The sequence below is a fragment of the Cricetulus griseus genome, chromosome 5, assembly GCF_003668045.3.
Source record: "Cricetulus griseus strain 17A/GY chromosome 5, alternate assembly CriGri-PICRH-1.0, whole genome shotgun sequence".
Lineage (NCBI taxonomy): Eukaryota > Metazoa > Chordata > Mammalia > Rodentia > Cricetidae > Cricetulus > Cricetulus griseus.
The window spans coordinates 13,346,238-13,360,464 of record NC_048598.1 but is presented as its reverse complement, the minus strand read 5'-3'; the positions used below and the strand labels follow the sequence as shown (position 1 = coordinate 13,360,464).

At 47.8% G+C, this 14,227-nt stretch overlaps 1 protein-coding gene across 4 annotated transcripts in view; it reads left to right on the top strand.

The window, feature by feature from the left end:
• Tmem63a (transmembrane protein 63A) overlaps positions 1 to 14,227 on the top strand; it is a 36,809-nt gene that overhangs the window by 7,082 nt on the left and 15,500 nt on the right. Inside the window, exons 3-12 of one of the 4 annotated variants that reach the window (XM_027418818.2) lie at positions 50 to 129; positions 2,915 to 2,978; positions 3,945 to 3,982; positions 6,912 to 7,054; positions 8,088 to 8,139; positions 8,471 to 8,579; positions 10,517 to 10,587; positions 12,649 to 12,729; positions 12,953 to 13,076; positions 13,157 to 13,290. In XM_027418818.2, coding sequence (XP_027274619.1) covers positions 50 to 129; positions 2,915 to 2,978; positions 3,945 to 3,982; positions 6,912 to 7,054; positions 8,088 to 8,139; positions 8,471 to 8,579; positions 10,517 to 10,587; positions 12,649 to 12,729; positions 12,953 to 13,076; positions 13,157 to 13,290 — 896 coding nt within the window. Of the gene's footprint in view, positions 1 to 49; positions 130 to 2,914; positions 2,979 to 3,944; positions 3,983 to 6,911; positions 7,055 to 8,087; positions 8,140 to 8,470; positions 8,580 to 10,516; positions 10,588 to 12,648; positions 12,730 to 12,952; positions 13,077 to 13,156; positions 13,291 to 14,227 lie in introns of those variants that run through there. The other 3 variants (XM_027418820.2, XM_027418819.2, XM_035445168.1) reach the window with 3 other exon arrangements.

The following is a 14,227-nucleotide window of genomic DNA, read 5'->3' as shown; positions in this document are numbered from 1 at the left end:
AGCCTGGCCAATGTTCTTTGACTTGGTTTTTTTTTTTTTCTCCTTTTAGTTTTTAGTCCTGGTGTTTTCCTTCATAAGGAGAAGATTCTGGGATTATGGCCGCATAGCCCTGGTATCAGAAGCAGGCAGGTAAACAAAACAGTTAACCGAGCATGTGACCGTGTCTATGCAGCCCTCTGAGTGTGAGTGTTATGTGTGGATATGTGTGCATTGTGCATACATGTGTATATGCAGATGCATGTTTACTTACATGTGTGTGCATGTATGTGTGTAGGCATGTGTGTATTATGTTTATGTATGTGTGTTTCTGGGATGGGCTGGAGCCAGAAGCTGTCACCAAAGACCCCCTTCGAGGTCTGCCTGCTTAGAGCTGTACTCAAGGAAACCAGTGCTGGAGAGCCTCTCTCCTGGGGCTCTGATTTCAGGCTGTCCAGGACCATCATTGCCTTTAGGGTTTCTGTCTCCAGGGGAGGCAGATAGCATTTTTTAGGGTTTCTATCTCCAGGGGAGACAGGTAGCATTTTTTAGGGTTTCTGTCTCTAGGGGAAGCAGATAGCATTTTCTTTCTCACCTTGGACACAGCTCTCTGAGAATATCATATTTGACATTAATTACCTTGCTTTGGGGCTGGCTTAGTGATCAAGAAGGAAGGCAGGTGTGGGGAAGAGGCCGGCCTTCCTTCCTGGTCAGGGCTTAAAGCCTGTTAACAAAACACGGCCTCTCTGGCCAGACCTCAGGCCTTTCCTGCTCTGCCCTGGGTGGGGGCAGTTCTGTGCACCTTACTAAAGGTGAAGACGAATCCTAGAACTAGACTTTCCTGTTTGGGCTGGTTGCTGTGAAGCTCTGGAACGTGTGTCAGATGAGGCAACTTGAAGTGAACGGGAGGTGTCAGACGCTCCACTCTCAGGTCTATCCCGGAGGCCCATGGTCATTGCTTTAGCTTCTGAAATGTTGCAGAGGTGGGGTTGGGGAGGAAGGGACTTTTAGAGAGATGCTTCCTTCCGCCCGCAGAAGATCCCTTTAACAGTTCCACTCAGCTTGGGCCTAAGCATGAAGGCCCTGACCTCAGCACCCCGGAGAGGCTGCGGGAAGTAACTTCTGTGGGAAGGGTTTACTTCCTAACTCTTGAGGACTCACTCGCCCTTTCACACGAGAGTGCGGTTTTGCTCTTCTCTCCTTGTCACAGAACTAGAGCAGGGCCTCTCATTCCCAGACAGACAAGGGTTCTTAGAGGATACTTTGAGATAGATATGTTTGGGTTTGAAATGCCGAGAGAGGTAGGGTGAGCAATCCCATTTCCAGGGCCAGCCTCTCAGTGAGCTCAGACAGCACATGACAATTTACTAATGTAATATATTATACACCTTGGCTAAAGCACTGAACTCCAGGTTCAGCGAAAGATTCTCTCAAAACATAAGATGAAGAGAGACTGAGGGAGATGCCAAGTGTTGGCCCCTGGTCACCCACATGTGTGTGCATGTATATCTGCACCTTAGCACGCGAGCGCGCGCGCACGTGTCCACACACACACACACACACACACACACACACACACACGTATGCACTTGCAGGCCACCGTATTTAACTTGCCAGTTCATATGCTCTGAGATTCACACTTGAGCGTTTCTCACCTTTGAGTTTGGAAATGGGATGCCTCTTTTTTTTTTTTTTTTTTTTTCTTTTTTGAGAAAATATTTCCTATGCTTTGGCCTCAAAGGTTGGCCTTCTTTGAACTTGGGATCCTCCTGCCTCAGCCTTCAAGTGAATACTGGGATAATTATAGGTGTGCCCCACTATGCCCAACATGAGATTATCAGTTACAGCTTAATTGGCACCATTGCTTCTTTCTTAAAGATTCATTAAAAAAAAATTATGTACCTGACCACCACTGGTATCTTGGATTAGATAAAAAACAGGAATACAATGTATATGCATGCACATGTGTATATTTTTTATAATTTTTATCTTATATGTATGGGTGTTTGGCATGTGTACATGTCTGTGAATCACATGTGCTTGGTTCACACAGAGGACAGAGGGCATGTCTGGAAAAAGGATGTCTTCTGGAACTGGAATTACATATGGTTGTGAACTACCATGTGGGTGCTGGGAATTGAACCCAGGTCCTCTGGAAGAGCAGTCAGTGTTCTTTTTTTGTTGTTGTTTCGAGACAGGGTTTCTCTGTGGCTTTGGAGGCTGTCCTGGAACTAGCTCTTGTAGACCAGGCTGGTCTCGAACTCTGCCTCTGCCTCCCGAGTGCTGGGATTAAAGGTGTGTGCCACCAATGCCCGGCTAGCAGTCAGTGTTCTTAACCCCTGAGCCAACTCTGCAGTCCCCTGTGTGTTTTGAAGTGGACTCATTCCATTGATGAGGCCTTATAAGTATTCTTACTTTTCTTTAACTACTTCCTGGATGGGAGAGGGGTAATTTGTTCACCTATTATCTTTTGTTTCTATGGCCACTCTTTCTCAGGCCTTTTTTTTTTCTCTCTGAAATGAAGACTCTATTGCCTGTCATTCCAGTCACTTTGGTGGAATAAAATACAGCATTCCAAATTGATTTGGATGTGTTAGGAACTGCACTGTAAACAGGCAACACTCTGAAGTTCCTTTAAGGGGACCAGTTCAGTGCTGAGGTTGGAGGGTGTACACACAGGTATGGTTCGTTGATGTGCCCCTGGCCGTGTGCTGTTCAGCCTGTACAACATAGAGTTTTGTGTCATATGGGTTTGTGGGCATTGCCTCCATCTTTGTTTTTTTTTTGGGGGGGGAGTGGTTTATAGTTGTTGCAACTTTTGAGAGTCAACAGCCTTAATCCTGAACTCTAAAATTAGGAAACAAAATACTGGAAATGTATATTCAACATTTTTGAATTTTATAATTACTTATCTTTTCTTTTTCTTTCATGTCTCCAGTGAGGCCAGATTCCAGAGGTCGTTATCTTCTTCCTCAGGGCAACACGACTTTGAAAATGAACTGGTTAGTATCCAAGGGATGGTTGTTTTTGTGGCCCAAAGGGCAGAGGGTGCAGCCTGCGGTAATGATTGGTGGAGGACAGTTTTACTCCAGTTCAGTGACTAACAGCAGCACCGTGATCTGAGAATGGTCAACTCTGGAGAAAGCCCCCTTCTGTATGAACAGAAACATGAGGACTTGGAGAACCTGGAAGGAGTTCCAGTGTTTAAGGGATCCCTCATTGCAAGGCTCCATTAACTGCAGGCAGAAAGGGCTGTGGATCCCCAGGGCTTTGCCAGCAACTTGACTGTGACACACGAGTTACTCCTCTCTCATACATATGGTTCTTGTGTAAGAGTTAATTATTGACTCGTCTGCTAGATTTTGAGCCAAATGTGGGCAGAAACCCTACCTCATACACCCTTGTCCCCCAGCACTAGGTATCTGGTAGGTGCTTAGTCATTGTTGAATAAGTGATGAACAAATATTTGCTTTCCCAGCTGTTAGCCACCTGGCTTTATGGAGCAGTAAGACATAAGAGATCACAGAACTGACACATACTCTTTCCTTCTCCAGGACCGGCTCTAGGGTACTTTCCAATTCGCAAGACTTGTTCCTGTTTTGTTTTGTTTTGTTTTGTTTGTCCCATTCTTCTTGCCATTTGGAAACAATTTAATAATTTTATAGAAGTCCACATCACTTTCCCCAGCTCTTGATTGACGTTTTTTGATTTGACCCTGTAGCTTATATAATGCCACTGATTGACATAACTTGAGAGGTTTTTTTATCAAGGTTGTGTCTTTTTTTTTAATCCCTTCCCCGAATGGAGTTGTGCCTTGCAAGGAATGAGAGCATTCTCACCAAATGTGAGAAGGAGAATCCTGTTTTACACAGCAAGCCATAGGATGGTTATTTAATCTCAACGATGTGATTGTATCTGCTTCCCAAAGACATGGGTGTTGGATGTTAACGCCTGCTCTCTGTCTCTAGGGATGCTGCCCTTGGCTGACTGCCATCTTCCGCCTGCAGTGAGTAAGATAGGGGTGTCTGCTGGGGCATGTGGTTTTGTGTGGGCGTTTGTTCATTCAGGGGGAAGTAGCTGAGATGTTTGATCCTGTGATGGCGTCTCCCATACTTTTCCAGGTTAGGACCCCAAACCCCAAACTGTTTAGGGGTTAGAACAAAAGTGGCTGGAAGTCCCTGTAGTTAGGACACAGGGAAGAAGCTCTTTCAGGTAAATAGCCCTACTGGCACTCAGGGACCCCCAAACTGCAGTTGGATTTCAAAGGTTCTTTTCTTTTTTCTTTTTGGTTTTTCGAGACAGGGTTTCCCTGTGGCTTTGGAGGCTGTCCTGGAACTAGCTCTAGTAGACCAGGCTGGTCTCGAACTCACAGAGATCCACCTGCCTCTGCCTCCCAAGTGCTGGGATTAATAGGCGTGTGCCACCACCGCCTGGCTATTTCAAAGGTTCTTGAAGCTAGTGATAAACTTTATTTAAAAATATTTCATGCTGGAGAGGTGGCTTAGGGGTTAAGATTGTTGGCTGTTCTTCCAGAGGACCCAGGTTCAATTCCCAGCATGCACACGGTGGCTCACAACTGTCTGTGACTCTAGTTCCAGGAGATTGGTAACCTCACACAGACATACATGTAGGCTTCTCCACCTGACCTTGGGCACAGCTTCCATTAGTCTCTCACATATTAGTTCATTGGAATTGACCTGGCCTCCTCCATAGTTTTTTTTATAGTCTTTAATCAGTTCTAAGATGGCCCTTTCTCCCATATTTCTACTTATTAGAAATAGGGGGCCTGCAGTTATAGCCAGTGGTTGCTTAGCTGCCAGAACTTCTTGTTTGTAGTGTGACACACAATGACAGGTGTCTAGCAAGCGTGGCCGTGTAGACTTTGGGGTATACAGGAACAAGTGGCAGAGCCAAGACTCCTGTAGCTCTGAGGGATCTGAGGGTTGGCTCCTTTGAGCACAGAAGTGGCCAACCAGGCCTGAATTTATCACCAAGTATTTCTTAGATTTCTCTCCTTAAGTTCTAAGCTTGAGAGAGAGAGAGAGAGAGAGAGAGAGAGAGAGAGAGAGAGAGAGAGAGAGAGAACCTCATTGAACCAAATGAGGCTATTCATACAGCCATATGAATATAGGATTGAATCCAGGGCTTCACGCATAGCAGACCAGTGTACTACTTCTGAGCTATATCCCTAGCCCTTAGTTAAATATATTTTATTTCGGGGTTGGAGAGATGACTCAGCGGTTAAGAGCACTGACTGCTCTTCCAGAGGATCTGAGTTCAATTCTCAGCACCCACATGGCAGCTCACACCTGTAACTCCAAGATCTAACATCCTCACTCAGACACGCATGCAGGCAAAACTGGAATATAAAAAAATAAAAATAAATTATGTTTAAAAAATATACATTTTATTTTCCACTTATTCATCCCAATGCATATAAACCTGTCTAGGAGAGTTCCTGACCATACACAGTCGGTGGTAAATATTAAGTAGAATAACTCCTGCCCAAAGGAAAACAAAACAACAAAACTTTAATTAGCTTATATAATATAAAAGAAAAGGATTATTGTAGCATTAATGAGCTATGTTGGTTTGAGGATATTGAGTTTCTTTCTCAGGGCCCCAGTTTTCCCACCTGAGTTTGAGTGGGAGTTCAGTAGGAATTGTAGCTGGGGTTGCTGGCAGGAGGCAGGGTCACTGGGAGAAGCCAGAGAACTTCTTGAAGGAAGAGGAAACAGATGGGTGTGTTCATGGCTTGCTTAGAAGTGAAAAGGTGGGGCTGGAGAGATGGCTCAGTGGTTAAGAGTACCAGCTGCTCTTCCAGAGGACCTGGGTTCAATCCCCAGCACCCACATGGCCGCTCACAACTGTCTGTAACTCCAGTTCCAGGGAATCCCACACACTCACACAGACGTTCAGGGGAAACACCAATGCACATGAAATAAAAATAAGTTATTAAAAAGAAGGAAAAGGTGTAAATTGCAAAGCTCACCCTGGAGTGAAACATTGAGCAAGCATGCAGCTCACTAGCACGACCCAGGCATCCTTGGCATCCTTGGGGGTTGGACATGCTCTATGTTCCTTGCAGCCTTGAGCTCTGCTGGGTGGGTGAGGAGGGCAATGGCCATTTAGTTCCTCTGAGCCCGTTCAGGTGTGGCTGTGCTGAGTCTGCAGTAAGGTGCCCAGATGCAGAGCTCATGCTGTGCTGTGTAAATTCACTTTCTTCATGCTTCCAGGCTTGCTTCTCTGGCTTTACCACACAGGGCTTTCTTGGTCTCTGGAGCAGGAACCTTGGAACCCATGCTGTGTGCAGAATATTTGGGAAAGAGTAGGTGGAACACCTAGCCCTTCTCCCTCTATGGCAAGGAAATCTGGCTGTTGTGAGCCTGGGATTTTCCAACTGACCCAGGAATTCTTTGTGTGTAGGAAGGCAGATCAGGTCACTACTCCATCTCTGGGGTCATGAAGGAGTGATATAGTTGGATGGAATGAGACATAAAATGTTCAAAACATGGCTCCCTTTATTCTCCCTGCCCTTCCTGGGGGTGGGGGAGGGGAGGGAGGGCGAGAAGGAGGGCTCCAGTACACTGCACTGCCATCTTGCTGTGGAAGTAGGGGTTGTGGGAAGGTTGTATTCACATGCCTCATACATTATATAAGGGGAGCATAGATGTTTCTAGCAACAGAACACGGAGCGTGGCACTTCCTCTGCTGAGAGCATGGTGTTCGGACTGACCCGGCACCCATGCCAATAGCTTTGCCTTTGCAAATCGTGTGCTCCTGAAAACTGCTATACAGTTTTTCTCTGCCTTTGTAACCACGCATCAAAGTAAAGGAATCGGGCTAAAACACTGCCATGCAACAAGGCCTTGCAGGCCTGGCCGCCTCCTGCCTCCTGTTAAGAATGTGTCTACGTGTGTGTGTGTCTTGGCCAGTGATGACCAGATCCTGGAGTGGTGTGGGGAGGACGCCATCCACTACCTGTCCTTCCAGAGGCACCTCATCTTCCTGCTGGTGGTGGTCAGCTTCTTGTCCTTGTGCGTCATCTTGCCTGTCAACCTCTCAGGAGACTTGCTGGGTGAGACCCTTTCCCTGGCCATTGTCTGGGTTGGGATGGAATGGGGGCGGTGGCTCTAGGGAAGGGACTCGGTAGAGTAGACCCTGGGGGACGTGAGACAGTGTTAGAGTGACTTTGAGAAAATTATCATCCAAATAAAGATCTAGAGGAAGATCCATCCAAATCTGGTCTGGGAACTAGGGCCCCTTAAATCCAAGTATGGAAAAAAGCAACCCAACCAAACAACCAGCCAGCCAACCAACCAACCAATCAACCAACCAACCAACCAACCAGCCAGCCAACCAACCAACCAACCAGCCAGCCAGCCAGCCAGCCAGCCAACCAACCAGTGAGCCAGCCAGCCAGCCAACCACAGGTGCTATAGAATTGGGAGGTTTCTGCAGGAGTGTTTTTGCTTGTTTTTTTTTTTTTTTTTTTTTTTTTTTTTTTTTTTTTTTTTTGAGACAAGCTCCTACTATGCAGTCCAGGCTAGTCTTCCCTCACCTTCCTGAGTGTTGGGATTATAAGTATAGCCACCACTCCCAGCTTCAGAATGTATCTTTCAGTTTCCTGCCCTTACCCAAGCTGGAGGCCACTATTCAAGGACCCAGACGATGTCTGTGATAGACAGTCAAAGTCATTGTGGAATTACATCTCAGGAGTTTCCAAAATCCCATCCCAGACCCACTTGTGACATCTGGTGGTTCTCAACCATGAGACCCTTGAGTTGGTAGCAACCAAGGATGCTTCTAGTTGTCATCAAAGTGTCTTTAAAACAAACATCAGTGCAAAATGAACTTTAATTATGACTTTGCTGGCATGGTAAGCAGTCGCAGAGGTCCAGGTTGATGGAGCTTTAAATAGGTTGATAAATTGTCATCAACAACAATTGTCAACAGCTGTCATTCCTAGCTCCCCATGTCTAGGAAGACATGCCATGTCTAGGCATCGTTTGATGTGCCTCCCTGAGCTATAGAACTCTAAATCAAGGTCTGTTAGGCCACTTCCTGGGTTCTCATTGTGACCCTGGAACCAAGTGTCTGTTTCTCCACAGATAAAGACCCTTACAGCTTTGGGAGGACAACAATAGCAAACCTGCAGACGAAGTGAGTACGGAGCTTGTTGACCACAATGGAGGCTGGTTTGGGAGCCTAGAGCAGGCTGGAAACACCCCAAAGCTGCTGTGTTGCTGGGCTGTGGTATGAACATGTCCTGGGAAGCTTCAGTTTTGTAGGAGTCGTAGAGCCCAGTGTAAGAATAGGGATTGCTCCAAAGTATTTACTCGCTGGTGAGGGCCATTGACCATATGGCCTCTGCTGGTGGCAAAGCTATTGGCTCTTGGCAAAGTGCCCATTGAGGATTACCCCACCGCAAGCCCTGTAACTCATCCCCTGTGTTGGGATGCCCAGCCCTGATAGCAGGTGATACCTTCCTTAGCAATGACCTCCTTTGGCTGCACACCGTATTCTCCGTCATCTACCTCCTCCTCACTGTGGGCTTTATGTGGCATCACACACGGTCCATCAGATACAAAGAAGAGAACCTGGTGAGTAAGGCTGGGGCCTGGGACATGTCTGGGAGGGTCTCAAGTAAGAGATGGAAGGGACAGCCTCCCGTGGTCTCCACAGAACCGTGTCAGCAGTGCACTTTAAGTGGGTGCAGGGACCTGATTTCTGTGTTTATGCTCTCCACCGCCACTGCCGCCACCATCGCCACCATCGCCACCACCACCATCGGTCACTATGGTTTTTGTTTGTTTGTTTGTTTTTCCAGACAGGGTTTCTCTGTGTAGCTTTGGAGCCTATCCTGGCACTTACTCTGGAGACCAGGCTGGCCTCGAACTCACAGAGATCCACCTGCCTCTGCCTCCCGAGTGCTGGGATTAAAGGCCTGCACCACCAATACCCGGCTTGTCACTATGTTTTTTAAGACAGGGTCTTGTGTAGGTCAGACTGACTTTGAGCTAGCTATGTAGCCAAAGATGACCTTGGACTTATGATCATCCTGGCTCCACCTCCCAAATGTTAGGAATACAGACAGGCATGCATCGACAAACTCAATTTACTATTATTATCATTTAATTTATTGGTAAGCTGTACTTTGGGTCAGGGCTTATAGCTACTGCTATGAAGTGAGGAAGTACACCCAGGACAGAGTGTGAACAGTGGTAGAGTGCTTGCCTGCTATGTGCCAGGCACTGGGTTTGATAACCTAGCATGACAAGGCAAAAATAAAACACCCTTCCCGTTTTAGTTTCCTTTGTGACTGTGGTAAGTCATGCAAAGCAACTGAGGGTAAGGGAAAAGTTTACTTAAGTTCATACTTCCAGAACACGGTCTGGCACTGAGGGAGTCTGGCAGGAACTGAAACAGGAACTCGGGAAGAATGCTGCTTGCTGGCTCACTCCCAGGTTTCTTCTGTCCTTCTGGCTTTCTTAGATAGTTCGGGAATACTTGCCTAGGGATTGTGCCACCCATAGTGGCCCTAAGATATCCATCATCTCTCCTGACAGTATCTCACAGATATGGTCACAGACCAATCTGATTTGCGTGATTGTAACACAAATTAGTAAAGGACCCAGAGACAGATATTGGGTTTCAACCTGAAGATCAGAGATGCAAAACAGCTGACCACCAGCTCTCACCTCAAGCTCAGGCTGAAAGGTCTGATCTACACACCAGCTCTTCACCAAGTCTCAAACTGCTGCCTCTCCTCAGTGTGGCTGGAGAAGGAACGCCTCTCTGAGACCTTGCTTCTGTCTTATATACTTTCCTAATGTTGGATTAAAGGTGTGAGCTATAATTCTCGTTTAGACTGATTCACTCTTGTGTAGATCTAGGTGGCCTCAAACTCACAGAGATTCCTCTACCTCTTAATTCTGAGTCCTAGGATTAAAGGTGTGTATCACCATATTCTAACTTCTGGTTGCAGGGATTAAAGGTGTGTGCCCGGCTTCTATAGCTTGTGGCTGACTTTGCTTTCTGAATCCTCTGGCAAGCTTTAATAAATTATAAACAATATATCACCACAGGTGATTCCTCAATTAAGGGTCCTTCTTCCCAGTTGACTCTAGATTGTGTCAAATTGCCAAAAACAAAACAAAGCAAAAAAAAAACCAAAACCAAAAACAAAAAAAACTAATCAGCACCCCTCCCCCAAGCCAGAACAGTTTGTGCTAAGGACTGGTGCCCCACTGTGACTTGGTTTCAACTTCTTTGCTTGGTTGTGTGACTCTTTTGAGCCACTGTCACTCCCTGGGCTCTTTCTCAGTTCCCTGCCCTGCAGAAGACACTTATGAGTTGCTTTGGAAAGTGATGCAACATTAATAACATCGCTGGGCCTCTTCAAGGCCAAGAATGAGAAAACCTGAACCTCTTATCTACCATGGTTTTCTTTCTGGAGATGTGAAGGAAGTGACACCTGCCCGCTCCATCACCCTGTGACCTGTCTCTGAGACTTTCTTCCTGATATGTTCCCTGGCAGGTGAGACAGACCCTGTTCATCACAGGACTCCCCAGAGAAGCCAGAAAGGAGACTGTGGAGAGCCACTTCCGGTAAGAGAAAGACCCCGTTGAGCCACTCACGGTGAACGAGGCTGTGTGGAGGCCCTGAGGCCTGCGCTATGGAGACCTGTGTCTTCTGTCTCAATATGGAGGGTTAATCCATCCCTGCCACAGGTATCAAGTGGCTTCCAGGTGTGTTCTCTCTGAGCCTCGCCAGCAGCCTGGTGGGGTGGTGTGTACTCTCTAGCTGTTGTGGTTAAGCCAGAGTGCAGGCTGAAGCACAGGTACAGAGAGTGCTCACACTGGAGGCTGAGAGCCAAGCTGTCTCACAGAGCTGGTCTCCCGGACCCAGGAATGTTAGATGTCTGTCAGGAGAGCCTCTGGCTGTCAAGGGCTCTGGGACAGCTTCTGCAGCCATAGCTCCTGCAGGCAGAGCAGGCAATGAGTACAGCCACAAGCACAGGGAAAGGCTCAGGTTCAATTCCTAGCAAAAGAGGCAGCTCCAAGTTTTCCTCTTCACCCTTGTCAGTTCTGCCATCATTGACAAATACTAGGAGTTAGCTACAGGTGAGCCTCGTGCGATCTGTGACAAAAGCACTAGGTGAGTAAACAGAACTGTATAAACAGAACTGTACAAGGATGTTTAAAATTGCTGACAGATTTCTCCAATATCTACAGCTCTTTTTGGAGGTATTTACATATATGTGCATGTTTATATGTGTCTGTGAATATGTGTGCATATTCATTTGATACCAGGATGATTTTCTGTCCCTTGAAAAATCCTCCTCTGCGTTGCCTGCCAGGCAGTGTTTGGAAACAGTGAGTCTACTTCATACATACACTTAACTAGAAAAACAAGTGTGCTCATTGCCATGCAAACACTGTGTGACTCAGACTTTCCCTGTTTTAGGAAGCCTTCCTGGGGAAGGCTGTTGCAATGGACTTGTAGACTTGCTTTGCAGCAGGGCCACTTTCACCAGGAACCCCTTCCTCTAAGCCTTCTTTCCATCTTTTTGTGGCTCCCATCACTGAATCTTGCTAGGCAAAGCCCCTACCATTGAATTGCATCCCCAGCCCTCATCAGAGCTCTTGTTGGGGTCTGAAATGGTGTTCCTGACCAACAAATTAGTTGGCTCCTCCATGGGCTTGCTCTCACACACTTGCTAAAAGGTAAACTTAAGCATTCTCTGCTCCCAGCACCCAGAATAGTAGCAGGTGGTGCCTGATATGGGCCTGGAGTCCTTGGGAGTCATGTGGACATTGTTTTGTATATGGCTCAGGGCCATTTTGTGGTAGCAATTGGCTGACCTTGTAGCTTGGCTGCCTGAATTCAACTTCTGGATCAAAAATTCACTTACCTTTACCCTTGGTGATGCAGGCATTTTGTGTGTGTGTGTGTGTGTGTGTGTGTGTGTGTGTGTGTGTGTGTGTGTGTGTGTTTTGACAGTTAATATGTGTCTAGACATTTTCCAGCCTGAGGTTTTTTTTGCTGTTCTCAGACCCTCTAGAGGTCTGTTGCCTTCAAAAAGGTTGGGGGTGGGGTTAGGATTTCAATGATAACCTAAGGTAGATACATCCCTAGAATAGATGATCAATACCTTCCATTGGGTGGCAGGGGAGGATGATGGTGCTGGGGATGGAACCCAGGGCCTTATGTGTGCTAACCACTCTACCACTGAGCCTTACCTCAGTCCTGCGAAGTCATGTGTCCCCATGAGAAACTTACTAACCAAAAGTTGAGTAGGTGCACACTTACCAGTTTACTGCAGTTACTTTCATGCCTTAAAAATTGAAAAAAAATGCCTTTGGGGCTTGAGATGTAAAAAGTGATACAGTATATGTTTAGCATTCTGTATATGGCCACACACACACACACACACACACACACACACACACACACACACTCACACACGCATGCACACACGCACGCACGCACGCACACACACACCTACCTCTTTGTATTAAACTTCACATTTTTCCTCTCTCTGGAAGATCAGGGACAATCGGCAAACAGCAGCAGCGTGACTCCAATGCAAGGGTGGATGGGTGGTCATTTCTACAGGGATGTTTTCTTCCAATGGCTTTCTTTTCCCTCCTCCTTGCCGGCCACAGGAATGCGTACCCCACGTGTGAGGTGGTGGATGTCCAGCTGTGCTACAGCGTGGCGAAGCTGATGCACCTGTGCAGGGAGAGGTGAGGAGGTGGATGCCTGGGTTCAGCTGCAGCTTTCCTAGGTCTTGCCCCCAGATGCCCACCTGCTTCCTTGCTGGGATCCTTCAGTTGGCGAGGGGGAGGGTGGGCCTGCCTCTTTCTGGATCTCAACATTAAACCCCTAACCCTGCTGGTGACTAATTGTTGGCTGTGGCATGACCCTGGGACGGTGAGTCCCAGTTTGTGCCTCACTGCTACCTTTCAGGAGGAAGGCAGAGAAGAGCCTGGCCTATTACACAAACCTGCAGGCGAAGACGGGCCGGCTGACCCTCATCAACCCCAAGACTTGTGGCCAGTTCTGCTGCTGCGAAGTGCGGGGCTGTGAGAGGGTGAGTGGAGCAGGGGACAGGCACGGGTCCCCCGACGCCTGCACAGGGTCACATCACCCAGGGGCTGTGTCTTCTCGCAGGAAGATGCTATCTCTTACTACACCCAAATGAATGACAGTCTGCTGGAGAGGATTGCAGCTGAGGAGTGCCGGGTCCAGGACCAGCCCCTAGGAATGGCCTTTGTCACCTTCCGTGAGAAGTCCATGGCTACTTTGTGAGTGTGGCTGCCCCCCTGACCCCACCTGCTCATTTCTGACTATTGTGTAAAGGCACACGGCCCTTGCCTCTTGGGGGAATTCCAGTCTGTATTTGAGTGACAGTGGGTAGGGTTGGGTCCGGGCTGACCCCTGCCGGGTGATGCGTCCCAGACCCACAGTTGAGCGTTCACCAGTCATCCCCTCTGTCTGTGTGCAGCATTCTGCCAGCTGGATTGAAACTCAGGACCCAGGGCCCTGCTCTGTCTGTTGACAAATGGACAGCTATGGGGACACCGTGGAGCCACTCTGGGTGTCAGTAGCTACAGGATCCTGAGCTGCAAGCTTAGGAAGTACTCCCAGGCCTAGGACCTTGGTGTCACCTCACCTTTGATGACTGAGTGTGTGTGGGGTGCAGAGAGGATGTCAACCCTCCCGTGCTTTCTGTGCCTCAGGCATGGTGGCTCTGGGGATGGATATTAGCAAGGGCTCTGGCCTCAGACTGTAGGAAGAGGAGAGGTACTCTGAGGTACCAGTGAGATTCTGTGGGCTACTTTATGGATAGCCAAAACAGAGAGGAGCCTGAGATGTTAACGGTAGGCCACAAGCCCTAGGCGGGAACTTCAGGAATGAGCAGTATGCACTGTGACTGGTGCTATTCCTGGCCTGGGGACAAAGTGAGGGCTGGGAAGTGGAGCCACTTGGGTGGCACAGAGTCAGCCTTGTGCTCCAGTGTCACAGGAGGCATAGAGGGTGGCCCCTTGGAGGCATGTTTTAGTAGGACAGTGCAAACAATATGGAAGTGGGCCAGGCGGCCGGGAATGCTGAAACCTAATGTGCCGAGCCTCGGTTTCCTTGTCTGTAAAATGATATAGCAACCTGTAGCTTGCAGAGTCATGAAGAGGACGAACCAAAACCTCTGTAGTGCGGCAGGCATGGCATTTCTTTTTGGTTGTT